The sequence below is a fragment of the Arctopsyche grandis genome, chromosome 2 (assembly GCF_051622035.1).
Source record: "Arctopsyche grandis isolate Sample6627 chromosome 2, ASM5162203v2, whole genome shotgun sequence".
NCBI lineage: Eukaryota > Metazoa > Arthropoda > Insecta > Trichoptera > Hydropsychidae > Arctopsyche > Arctopsyche grandis.
Window position 1 is genome coordinate 34,746,365 of NC_135356.1, and position 14,181 is coordinate 34,760,545.

The 14,181-nt window shown below is 31.7% G+C and overlaps 1 protein-coding gene across 2 annotated transcripts in view; it reads left to right on the forward strand.

Annotated features, from left to right (window-relative positions):
* The first annotated feature begins 991 nt into the window (after positions 1–991).
* Positions 992–14,181, forward strand: part of LOC143922985 (uncharacterized) — a 36,132-nt gene continuing 22,942 nt past the window's right edge. For both annotated transcript variants that reach the window (XM_077446455.1, XM_077446456.1), the window contains exon 1: positions 992–2,114. In XM_077446455.1, the coding sequence (XP_077302581.1) occupies positions 2,039–2,114 (76 nt within the window). In that variant the 5' untranslated portion in view covers positions 992–2,038. The remainder of the gene's footprint in view (positions 2,115–14,181) is intronic.

Sequence of the window (14,181 nt, forward strand, 5' to 3'; positions counted from 1 at the left end):
TCGACCTTTTCTTACTGCTGCCAAGTTAAAAGAAGTGTATTTGCGATTTTCATCGCAAAAATTGTCCCATTCCCATCAGGCCAGTACCTCACTCTATATCGGATCGACTTTAGTTGTTTATAATAAATACCTATAAAACTTATTTCATACCTGTTTTTCTCTTCTTACATATTGAATTGTCATAGCTTGCATCGGTCACTGTGTCCAAGTTGGCCGATCCTGGGACTGCAGAATTGTCATAGCTTCCGATATTTGCGTTTTCTGTAATTTAACATTCTGGCTCGTCACGGAGACCGAGATGGGACATGCTACACCCGTCAACTCATTTGTCGCACAAATTTCCATACATTTTTTCATGTCGCGCAACTAGTCGGTCGACAAAGTTGCACGGTGCGGCCCGGCCAATAAGAGTGTCAACCTTTTCTTACTACTGCCAAGTTAATAGAAGTGTTTTCGCGATTTTCATCGCAAAAATTGTCCCATTCCCATCAGGCCAGTACCTCACTCTATATCGGATCGACTTTAGTTGTTTATAATAAATACCTATAAAACTATTTCATACCTATTTTTTTCTTCTTACATATTGAATTGTCATAGCTTGCATCGGTCACTGTGTCCAAGTTGGCCGATTCTGGGACTGCAGTATGCCTTCCGATATTTGCGTTTTCTGTAATTTAACATTCTGGCTCGTCACGGAGACCGAGATGGGACATGCTACACCCGTCAACTTGTTTGTCGCACACATTTCCATACATTTTTTCGTGTCGCGCAACTAGTCGGCCGACAAAGTTGCACGGTGCGGCCCGGCCAATAAGAGTGTCAACCTTTTCTTACTACTGCCAAGTTAATAGAAGTGTTTTCGCGATTTTCATCGCAAAAATTGTCCCATTCCCATCAGGCCTGTACCTCACTCTGTATTGGATCGACTTTAGTTGTTTGTAATAAATACCTATAAAATTAATTTCATACCTGTTTTTCTCTTCTTACATATTGAATTGTCATAGCTTGCATCGGTCACTGTGTCCAAGTTGGCCGATTCTGGGACTGCAGTATGCCTTCCGATATTTGCGTTTTCTGTAATTTAACATTCTGGCTCGTCACGGAGACCGAGATGGGACATGCTACACCCGTCAACTTGTTTGTCGCACACATTTCCATACATTTTTTCGTGTCGCGCAACTAGTCGGCCGACAAAGTTGCACGGTGCGGCCCGGCCAATAAGAGTGTCAACCTTTTCTTACTACTGCCAAGTTAATAGAAGTGTTTTCGCGATTTTCATCGCAAAAATTGTCCCATTCCCATCAGGCCTGTACCTCACTCTGTATTGGATCGACTTTAGTTGTTTGTAATAAATACCTATAAAATTAATTTCATACCTGTTTTTCTCTTCTTACATATTGAATTGTCATAGCTTGCATCGGTCACTGTGTCCAAGTTGGCCGATTCTGGGACTGCAGTATGCCTTCCGATATTTGCGTTTTCTGTAATTTAACATTCTGGCTCGTCACGGAGACCGAGATGGGACATGCTACACCCGTCAACTTGTTTGTCGCACACATTTCCATACATTTTTTCGTGTCGCGCAACTAGTCGGCCGACAAAGTTGCACGGTGCGGCCCGGCCAATAAGAGTGTCAACCTTTTCTTACTACTGCCAAGTTAAAAGAAGTGTTTTCGCGATTTTCATCGCAAAAATAGTCCCATTCCCATCAGGCCTGTACCTCACTCTGTATTGGATCGACTTTAGTTGTTTATAATAAATACCTATAAAATTAATTTCATACCTGTTTTTCTCTTCTTACATATTGAATTGTCATAGCTTGCATCGGTCACTGTGTCCAAGTTGGCCGATCCTGGGACTGCAGTGCCGCATTCCCAGTGGGGTGAAAAATTTAGACATGGCTTGCTGCGTCCATTGTACTGAATTTGGACATTTTTGTTGCTACAGTTTAGGGTTAACCAAGTACAGGTGGTGGGGATGAAGGCGGCTTGGTTCAGTATTGATTGGGCGGGCGCTGGCGATAACCGTAGCGCCCGCTATGGCATCGCTACTTGTGCTCGTCTTCGCTGCGGCGTTCGTGGCCAAAGTCATCGGAGATCTAGAATACTATCCAGGTAATATATTTTTATCCATATTAAAATCCCCCCTTAAATTATATATCAAAATAAAAAATAAATCATAAAAAAAAAACACTTGAAAAAAATTTTTTTTACCAAAACATTTCTACAACGGTAAACAAACACGAAGATGCTTCTTTGTGTACGCTTTTTTGCGAATTTAGCAGCTTTCGTGCCCTTTGCGAAAGTGTAGCCGAATGCAAACATATGCACGCGTAATTTTGACGATTTCGATATACCGGAATCACTTTTTTGTCTTCTCTTTTTGATGTAACATATATCCATGTTGAATTGTTGTAGATTGCTGTGTTTGAATTTTTTCTAGTTTGTCTTCCGACGGAGTATTTCATGCCGCGATTTGTATGTATTTGTCAGAAATGGGCGTATTGTACAAATGTCAACGGGCAATACTCTCTACTACAAGGTTTCCCATGCTTTTTCCAAAAAGGAAACTCTTGATATTTCGACGGAACTTATTTAATTTTTGTATTTTTTATATGATCTTATCTTATGCGGAATTTCATGATAAAACCTACATATTTCTAATTCAATGCCTGCTCGATACAATTGAAAAATACGAAATCGGTTTTTTCAACTTATGTATTAACATTAAAATAAGATAATACTCATAATTACTAACAAGAAAAATATTATGTAAAAGCATAAGCATTTAAAAATCAAAATCAAAAACTTTCTATAAATTTAATGCGATACATTTTCGAACGATAATAAAGGGCAAAACTTTCCAACTAATAATACGTACATACATGCGACGAACAAATTCTGCGAATTTCTTTCGTATTTTTTTTTATACGGAATGTTGGAATTTGCCGCAGCGTTTGAAACGAAATATTTTGTTTTATACACTTTTGCGGAAAATTAGAGCTCCGCGCAACAGTTTTAAAAATACTGTATTAGTCGAAAATGTAAGGCAAAGTATTTCAAAATCAAAAAATCACTTTTGATTTGTTGCAATATTGAAAACGCCGTCGGGAATAATTGAGCCGCTATATTTGAAAATGGCCGAAGTCCGATTTTCAGTTTTTCACAAAATTTTCACAAAATGTCCAGAATATTCCAAAATAAGAATAATCTTATAACAAGCCAACATTATTTTTAAATATTTTAAAACGCAAAACACTATATTTAATATTTCTCGAAATGATTGCAAGTGGACTTTGTCCAATTTTCAGATGCAGAAACACTATTTCAGTTTTAATTAATTCACAAATTGATATAATGGAAAAGAAGAATAATCTTATAATAAGCCAACATTATTTTTAAATAATTTAAAACGCAAAACACTATATTTAATATTTCTCGAAATGATGGAAAGTGGACTTTATCCAATTTTCAGATTCAAAAACACTATTTCAGTTTTGATTAATTCACAAATTGATATAATAGAAAAGAAGAATAATCTTATTACAAGCCAACATTACTTTTAAATATTTTAAAACGCAAAACATTATTTTAAATATTTTTCGAAATGATGGAAAGTGGACTATGTCCAATTTTCAGATCCAAAAACACTATTCCAGTTTTAATAAATTCAACAAATTGATATCTCTACTTTTAATTGCATATTTTTAGAATATTGAAAAAAGAAGAATAATCTTATAATAAGCCAACATTATTTTCAAATATTTTAAAACGCAAAACATATTTTAAATATTTTTCGAAATGATGGAAAGTGGAACACGATTTCAGTTGTAATTAATTCACAAATTGATGTAATGGAGAAGAAGAATAATCTTATTACAAGCCAACATTATTTTTAAATATTTCAAAACGTAAAATATTACATTGAATATTTCTCGAAATGATGGAAAGTGGGCTATGTCCAATTTTCAGTTCCAAAAATAATATTCCAGTTTTAATTAATTCAACAAATTGATATATCTGTTTTTAATTCGATATTTCCAGAATATTGGAAAAGAAGAATAATCTTATTAAAAGTCAAGATTATTTTAAATATTTTATAACGCAATACATTATAATTAATATTTCTCGAAATGATCGTATCACTTTCACGCTCTGAAGATGCGAACACGTACATATCTAATTGGAATTTGATATGACCATGTAAATGTTTATATTTGATGTTCAAAATATACTAATGTTACCCAATTAATCCAGTAACATAATCCGTTTTACAACGCATGATGTTGTATTTCATATCTAATTAGTTGTAAAAAGAATTGTTGTTCCAAAATACACGTATTTATTTTATATACATTTAAAATCTATATAGTTAGTACATAAGATACGCCTCCGCTACATAAAAAGACTACGTGTATAAAAAACGGAACCTAATTAGGTGCGCAGCAGGTTTTTTACTACGAGGGTAATATTACTTTATTAGGAAGCTTTACTTTAAAAAAAATACGTGGTATATAATATTTTCAAAGATTAAAATGTCGGATAATTAATTCATACATATTATCCTTATTCGTTATGACTGGTAGCGAGAACATATTTTGCGGTTTTCTTTTGAGTGAGGGTTTTTTTTATACATTTCAGATGTCACTCACTTACATATGTATATGTAATATGTCCAAATAGTACAATTTCAATGTCCATAAGTTGGAATTTTGAAAGAAAAACTCATTTTTCAAACAAACCGAAGGGTGTGGCTCAGGCCTACGTAATAAATATGTACATATGTATCTAGTTCTTAATAATCCTAATCACGTTTTGCCGCAAATGTTGCCGATATGGACGATTTGAATTTGTTTGTAGGCTTTTTGATTTTATATCCGTAGGCAAATTTGGAAACGGTTCAGCGATTAATCAAAGTAAAAGCAAAATAAAAATAATTGGATGTATTTTTTCGACGTTTCCAAATAAAGCTTTTCGGGCTTTTCGACAGTCGTTTTGTATTAGTTGATTTTTTTTATTTTATTTATTCGCCTCATTTTTGATAGTCCGTGTGTATTTTCGTAACAGTCTATGTAAGCCGCCGGTTAATATTCGAAAGCACTCACTTTATTAATTGCTTTATTGAAGCTCTCATTCCAAGCGATCTTTTTTTGCGTATGAATTTTGCACACAAAAAGGCTTTTGGATTTTTTTTTAATTATAAACGATTTTCAAATTATTTTAACCTTTCATACAATACGCAATAAAAGTATATTTTAATACCTACTGATTCAGTGATCATTTTCTATAACATTTCACACATCATTAAATCTTCTTAGTATTTTTTATATTATCTTAGTTTAATGTCAATGCTTAAGACATACATACATACATACATGAAAAAGTTCAAAATCTAATAATTATAATTATTACCAAAAATAATTCATAATACATATACATTATTTTTAACATATTTTTCAACAATACAATAGAGGCGATAGAACAATGGAGTTCACCACTCATTTTTTTTTATTTTAGCAAGGATTTATAACCACTCACCAAATTATTTTGTTTTTAATTATGATTGAGTACTTTTTTAATCATATCTATTAAATAAAGATGAATTTTGGTTGTTTTTATGTAAAATATAAATTTCCATTAATATAAAATATATACGTATTCCATAAACAAATTAATAATATGAACAGCTTGCGTATTTTATATGAAAATATTATTAATGTAAACATTTCAAAATACGAAGCACGAACTCAAAACTAACAAAATATGAAATTCAAATTCTACCGACGGCTACACGCACGAACAATGTTGTATTTCTTGTCCAAAATTCAACGCGAAACTGAAACGAAATGCAATTGGCCATCGCGGATCGAACGTGGGGTGAATACGATATAATCGGTTCGCCTTATAACATTAACTTGAAAAATATAAATTTATAGTCTGAAAAATATAAATTTCCATTAATACAAAATATATACGTATTCCATAAATAAATTAATAATATGAACAGCTTGCGTATTTTATATGAAAATATTATTAATGTAAACATTTCAAAATACGAAGCACGAACTCAAAACTAACGAAATATGAAATTCAAATTCTACCGACGGCTACACGCACGAACAATGTTGTATTTCTTGTCCAAAATTCAACGCTGAACTGAAACGAAATGCAATTGGCCATCACGGATTGAGCGGGGGGGGGGGGGGGTGAACACGATATAATCGGTTCGCCTATAACATTAACTTGAAAAATATAAATTTATAGTCTGAAAAATATAAATTTCCATTAATATAAAATATATACGTATTCCATAAATAAATTAATAATATGAACAGCTTACGTATTTTATATTAAAATATTATTAATGCAAACATTTCAAAATACGAAACACGAACTCAAAACTAACAAAATATGAAATTCAAATTCTACCGACGGCTACACGCACGAACAATGTTGTATTTCATGTCCAAAATTCAACGCTGAACTGAAACGAAATGCACTTGGCCAGCACGGATCGAGCGGGGGGTGAATACGATAGAATCGGATAGAACGACTTTCTAAAATATTAAAAAGAAATCTAAAATCTTGCCATCATAGTACATATATAAAACGGGCTGAAAACCAAACTGGTGACATTTTTAAAGTGTGTAAAATTAATAGCATTCCATATATGCTATCATTTTTACGGGTCCACGTGACGAGACAGAATGTGAAATCAGAGAAAACCCAAATATCGGAAGGCAAAGATCGAAAAAAAACAGGCTTTTCCTCCCGTATTCTGCGCGCGCACATTAATACGGGAGGAAAAGCCTGTTCCTCTTGCTCCTGTTGTATCCTGCCCGCGCAAATTAAGTGAGTATGTACGTGAGTATATACCGTTTACCATGCACCCTTTTCTTTTGATCTTTCGACTTAAAATCTTTCGATTTTCCATCTTTGCCTTCCGATATTTGCTTTGTCTGTAATTTCACATTCTGTCTCGTCACGGAGACCGCATTTTTACACACTTAAACCAGATATTTTTAAAAATGTCACTTGTATCAGTCCGGTTTTCAGCCCGTCATATGTACATACATACAAATTATATTCATATTTTTTATGTATAATATTATACATAGGTAATAGAATTGACATCTTAAATGGTAGACAATGTGTACGTCATAGGAGATTATTAACCGGCTATCAATTTCTTTCTGAATTCACCTGTTGATATTATCAACGAGCGAAGAAAGCACTCATTATACACATGTGTATTTGATATGCATACTCCAGTGTTCCAACAGGTATTATATCATAATATGTAATCTAGAAGGTAGCTCCAATGACTGAATTACGCTTGTGGTTAACTATCGGTAACACGATTACTCTCTAAAGAGGTTGTCACATTTTCCACACCATATTGTGTTCAGATTTACGGTTAGCTATAATTAATACACTTATATTATTTTGTGTCCGCGGTCTACTCACTTGAATAATACATACATACACATACCTGCTGGTTAAGTTAAAACCAGCTGGTTGGTTGGTTGGGTTTAATAAATGCTCGACTTCCGTTTTTAAAGCGATAACAAAAATACACTCGACTAAAAATAATGCCCGTTTAAAAGTCAATTGCTGCCGTTTTGTTCACAATCTGTCGGAAACTTCACCCGATGATTTCAATTTGCTCCTGTTTTCAGTGACTCGGTAACGGAATGCGATTAATAATTCATAACGGCACTCAACTGGAAGGCATCGGGAAAATGTCAGACTAATTTCCGAATTGTCAAATCCCTATCAATATCAGACGCATGCCAACTACAATATATTATTGAAGTGTATATCTGATATAATACATATTTTATTTTTTACAATTTCGCCATATTGACATTACAGACTCGTCACTTTGCATAATTTATTATAAGACATTGAAAACTCACATTATTAACGAGACATCTAAATACATATGCGATTAATAATTCAACAGCACTTAACTGGAAGCCAACCGGGAAAGGTCGGACTATTTTCCAAATTGTCAAATCCCTATTAATATCAGGCGCATGCCAACTACAATATATTATTTAAGCGTATATCTGATATAATACATCTTTTATTTTTTACAATTTCGCCATATTGACATTACAGACTCGTCACTATGGCTAATTTGTTATAAGACATTGAAAACTCACATTATTAACGATACATCTAAATACATATGCGATTAATAATTCAACAGCACTTAACTGGAAGCCATCGGGGAAATGTCGGACAATTTTCCAAATTGTCAAATCCCTATCAATATCAGGCGCATGCCAACTACAATATATTATTAAATTGTATATCTGATATAATACATATTTTATTTTTTACAATTTCGCCATATTGACATTACAGACTCGTCACAATGGCTAATTTATTATAAGACATTGAAAACTCACATTATTAACGAGACATCTAAATACATATGCGATTAATAATTCAACAGCACTTAACTGGAAGCCATCGGGGAAATGTCAGACTACTTTCCGAATTGTCAAATCCCTATCAATATCAGACGCATGCCAACTACAATATATTATTTAAGGGCATATCTGATATAATACATATTTTATTTTTTACAATTTCGCCATATTGACATTACAGACTCGTCACTTTGCATAATTTATTATAAGACATTGAAAACTCACATTATTAACGAGACATCTAAATACATACACACACACACACACACATATAAATCGAAACAATACATGACATCTATGGTCAGATACAGAGAAATGTAATAATTAGTCACCGGACCCAGAAGGTGCCGCGTATTGTTCAAAGGTTTTAAATGCATTGTTAAAGGTTTGCCGAACCTTTTTTACAAAGGATTTACAACAATGGAACAATGCAACAATAGCACTGTGATCCGGTGTCTAGTAATAATAATAGAAGGGACATTTTGTCGTGTCAACATTAATTATGGCAAATATGGAAGGAGTGCTCAAATTTCGAACGAATTTTTTAACGCCGAAAATCAATCTTAAATCGCGAATTTTTAACAAAAACCGTAAATAGGTATAAGTACATAGTTAATACACTTTAAATAAAAACTCTCATAACTTCCAGCTGACTTTTAAAACGCCCCACCTTTTTATATAGAAACAAGGAGATTCCTCGTTTGTAATCATTCTAATTGCAGACACACATTATGCTGTGCTCGTATTACTGGCAATTCCGATTTGTGGCTTACCATCGCTAATTATTTATGTACGTGTGTATTATGGCAACACTCAGATAAGGAAATTCGATCGGTATATGTATGTCCTTTGTTTGTTTTGTGCAACTAATATAATATACATATGCAAACTGAAAATTAATTATGTGGTCGCCACGTTTCAAATTTATGTATAATATTATATTCTGTACGGTAATATGTAATTGAAATATACCATGATATTATTATATACGAGCGTCCATTAACTATAATATCCACTCAACGGAGCAGAAATGTTTTAGAGTGAACCGCATCGCTGCACGTGAAAATGCATTTACTTCGCTTATATGTATGTACATAGGTGCTATAGTTACGATGACCATTTTTTTTTCGAGAAAATAAACGACATATCAAATAGTGCTTTATAAGTTTATAGCATTTAATATATAAAATATTAGCATACACAATTTAGAATTTTAAACAATCATATTTAGTAGATATTATTGCAATTTAAAAGACATTTACCGCTCAGATTAGTAAGTTAAGATAAAAAATATTGAGATAGAGAACTTTTATTTAGAAACATTGATGAAATTAAAAAGGTAGAAAAATCAGATCATTATAACGCGAAAATGTAGATATTAATTTATTTATTTATTTAGTTAAAGTTTGGACCATTGTAGCATTACAGGAATTCCTAATGCGCCACAATGGTCAAAAATATAACAGAAAAGAAACAAAATAATAACTAAAGAAATTAGACATGACAAAAATAAAACATATTTATATACACAAACAACACATTTAACACAATCATAAAAATAATAAGCTATATAATAGCGGATAATAATAATGATTACAAATTATAAAAAAACGACAAAGAAGGGAATGTCTTATAAAGAAAAAAGAGAAAGAAAAATAAATATAAACATATGTATGTTTATACATAGACATAAATACATTTATACATAATCATAAAAAACAATAGCATATAACGTAAAAATACCAAATATAAAATATAACATAAGGAATGTCATGCATCTACAGCTAGTTCCAATAAATAAGAACCAACTGCAAATACAAAACATCTCTGTGAGGCCCAAATAGAAGAGAGTAAATCAAAATTCATGAAAGCAATGATGAGCGCAGACTACCAGACCAATAGGTAAGATATAAAATTTCAGTAAACTTAGGAAAAAATATTTAAAAAATATTGGGGTCCGAAATTTTTAATCTCTATTACATGTAAAAAAATTTCAATCCGATTCAATTAGCTGTTTGGGAGATAATTGAATTCAAAAAATTAAAAAAAAGAGGACACCTATGTATAAGGGGAGGTACCATTTCCGGTCAATTTAAAATATTGAAAAAAATTTACGTCGTATCGATAAAAATTTCACTACTAACAGACTAACAGTATTCAAAAAATTCCCAAAATACACAAAAACACCCACACACATTTTTTCTAGATCATGAAAACGTGATCAGTGATCGATTCTGAGTTCGAATCAGTCAAAATTTCGAGTTTGAATTTTTGCATGATCACAAAACTTCATTTATTGTTACTACGTACACAGATTAAGTAAAAAAGATTATTTTTTACTTCCGAAATAAATATTATAAAGCATTGAAAAGTCACAATCAAAAAGGAAAAGATCTGACTATTGATTTCAATACTCACTTTTGGCATAGCAACACTAGACTTTGAGCTAAAGACTGAAAAACCCAAAAAATTGCGCATTTTTAAAACGCTCAAATCTCAGAAACAAAAAGGAACCAACAAAAATCATTTCCATATTCGAATTCAGAAGTTTAAACTTAATAAATATTGATTAATCTCGGCTTCCGTAATTTTTATCTGTTGCTCAGTGTAATCAATACAAGTTTGATACAATTTATAAAATTCATCTTGAAATATTTCGGCGTTCATATTTTAACGATAGTCAAAATTAAGGACAAAAGGGCAATGTTAGAATGTTAATAAATCTAAAGGACAGAGCAGTGAAATAAAACAAGGAGTGTTCTCTTACATAAAGGACATGTGATCAGCGTAACTATAGTAGATGCGAATTATGTATATTGTGTGCATATAAATGTAATTTTGCCCTGAAGAAAAGATATTGAAGAAACTTATTATATATTTTTCCGTGCGGAAAACGTTTCACTTTGAACATTTTCTCGTTCGCTGTATTATTACGTTTCGCGTTGTGTTGTATAAAGACTGTTGGAAAAGGAAAATGGTGAAAAATTATTATGAAACAGCTATTATTACTTTTTGTATGCGTATGTATATATGTGGCAAGGACTTATTTATATGTTGTATATGTATTAATGTTGGTTTTCTCGAATTGACATGTTCAAAGTGAAGTTTAATTAAAATTGTGTTGCCGAGAAGGCGCGGCTCATCCCCAACTAATGCGGCACTGCAGCACTCCATCAAAGCCGGTTTTATTTTTTTGAAACTACGTACATATGTATGCTTGTATATCATTGAAAAGATTTTCAAGAGCCGGCACTAATTAAAACCCCGGTCCCTGCACACACAGCATTGAATCTAGGCTAAAAATCTTGACCCATAATATTAACACAGATCTCTCTTTCATGGAAGGTATTAGAGATACTATATTCCTGCTTGTAAATGAAGGACTTATATATCATTTCAAGAGTCTTTGCAGTGGACGAACTCCAATTCTAGAGTTCCATTGGTTCAAAAGCTTCATTAAGAACATAACATAACGACTTATTGTATAATTTTCTTTTTGTGTAGCCATAGTTACGACTTGGAGCTAATCTGTAAAGTCACTGTGGCGAAATTGTAAGAAATAAAATCTGTATTATACCAGATATGCACTTTAATAATACAGTTGGCATGCTTCTGATATTGATAGGGATTTGAAAAAAAAATCCGATTCCTATTGGTCAGAACTAAGGACTGCCGGTTTTAGTCAAAATTCGACTTTAAGTATGTACTTTGGAAGAATTTGACGTTGTATCAGTTTATGATTTTCATTTTTAAATGCTTTTTATTATTACGAAATTATGTTCTTATATATATTTTAACAGCTATTGATCTACTGAACATTTTCTATTTTACAATTTTAATTTAATTTTTTCAGTAATCATAATATGTATTATATTATTCTAATGTTAATGTACAGCGTAAAAGGAAAAAGCGCTCGAAAACCTATTTAAAATTCTTGTATTTTTAAGCAGTAAGAACCATGTATTATTCTACTTGTGAAATGAAACAATATTTGTTTTGCTTTTTTTTTCATATTTAAAATCGAGTTTTTTTTTTTAAATAAAACAAATATTTATAACTCGTCCTAATGGATCTGCATTTAGATTATACTTTTTTGCGCGAATCGATCAATAATTGACTGGGCTTTTAAGATTATTCTCAGGTTGTGAGTGCTTTCGAATATTCTGGAAAGTGATTTATTCATACATATTTACGTCTTGTATAAGTAAAAAAGGAATATTCATATTGAAAAACAAAATGGCGAACTAAATAATAAATTGAAACACATTTGTATATATATGTGTGTATTATATTCCACAAAAAATGTTTCCAATCATTGATTGGAATATTTCTAAACCTTTTCGTACTAAATATTCTGAAAAGGTTGTGAGAATACTAAATAACGATCAACATTTTAATAAAATTGCGTTTTTTTATTTATAATAAAAACTTGAAACAACAAACATTAAAACATAATTTATCAAAAATATGATTATGCACATACACATACACACACACACACACACTATGTACATACATATTTGATTGCATTATGTATGTATATCATAGTTATTTATATACAGGCATATCATATTCATGCATCCTGACTGATACGATACGTTAGGAAGCCAATTAGGTCACAATATGAATCTCAATTTAGAACACAAATACCTACATACATACATACATATGAAGTTTATTGTTACTGGTTTATAATATATTATATAACTATAATATATCTGAAATGCTTATATTCCCAATAGTGAATTATGCAAACGACGTGTATCAGTTACAAGTTATCAGTTGCAAGTTGTAGGTTACAGTTCAACAGGAGTTTTTATACAATCGGAATGATACTTCTAACCAATCACAGAATTTCAATTAAGTATACAAAGTAATTAAGATACAAAGTAGCATCCGTGTGAGACAGTTTTAGACCTCAATTGTTGGAGATAAAGACATAGTTTATTACACAGATTGATAGTAAAATGTATTTGAGAGTTGCACGGGTCATGGGACAGATGCAACTGCAGCAATAAAGATTATGAAAAATAATACTTAGGAATTGAGTAGTAGTGTCGTCATTTTATCTTTCATTTGTAGTAATTTTTAGCTTTCAAATCTCTCTAAGTAGTCGCCCAGTTCAAATCAAAAGTCAAAAGTACGTATTTTTACTTGGGATTTTTTCCCACTGTTAATACTATTTTATATTGAGTATTTTATATTGAAACATGTTTATTGGGATTGTGTTCTGGCCACACTATTTTTTGTTTTCGTTTAAATGGGCTTATTGGAAGTGTGCTGAATTTTAAATCGGTAAAATTGCGAGCTAAAAGCTCGCACTAGTATTTAAACGAATCTGAATTGAAGTAATAGGGTTTATTGTCTTTATATGAGAATTAAATAAAATTCCACTTAATAAAATCATCTATAAGAAAAGTCATATCTCGTCTCTGGACCAAAAAAAAGCCGTCATTTGTCGAACAGTGTTATTAGAGATAATATTTTAGAGCTTAACAGGTCGCGTGATTTTATCGTCTCAAAATGACGTACGTATCACAAACCCTAATAAATTTGAATAGATACGATTTTAGAGTTCAACAGGTTTTGACTGTGGAGCTTTGGAGTAATAAAGATGTTGAAAAATCTAATCTAAGAGTAAACATCAAGTATTTTATGTAAAAACGATGCTATGTAGTATGTACTACATAGCATTATACACAAATACATATGTATTTCTTCTACATGTTTAGAAATGAAGC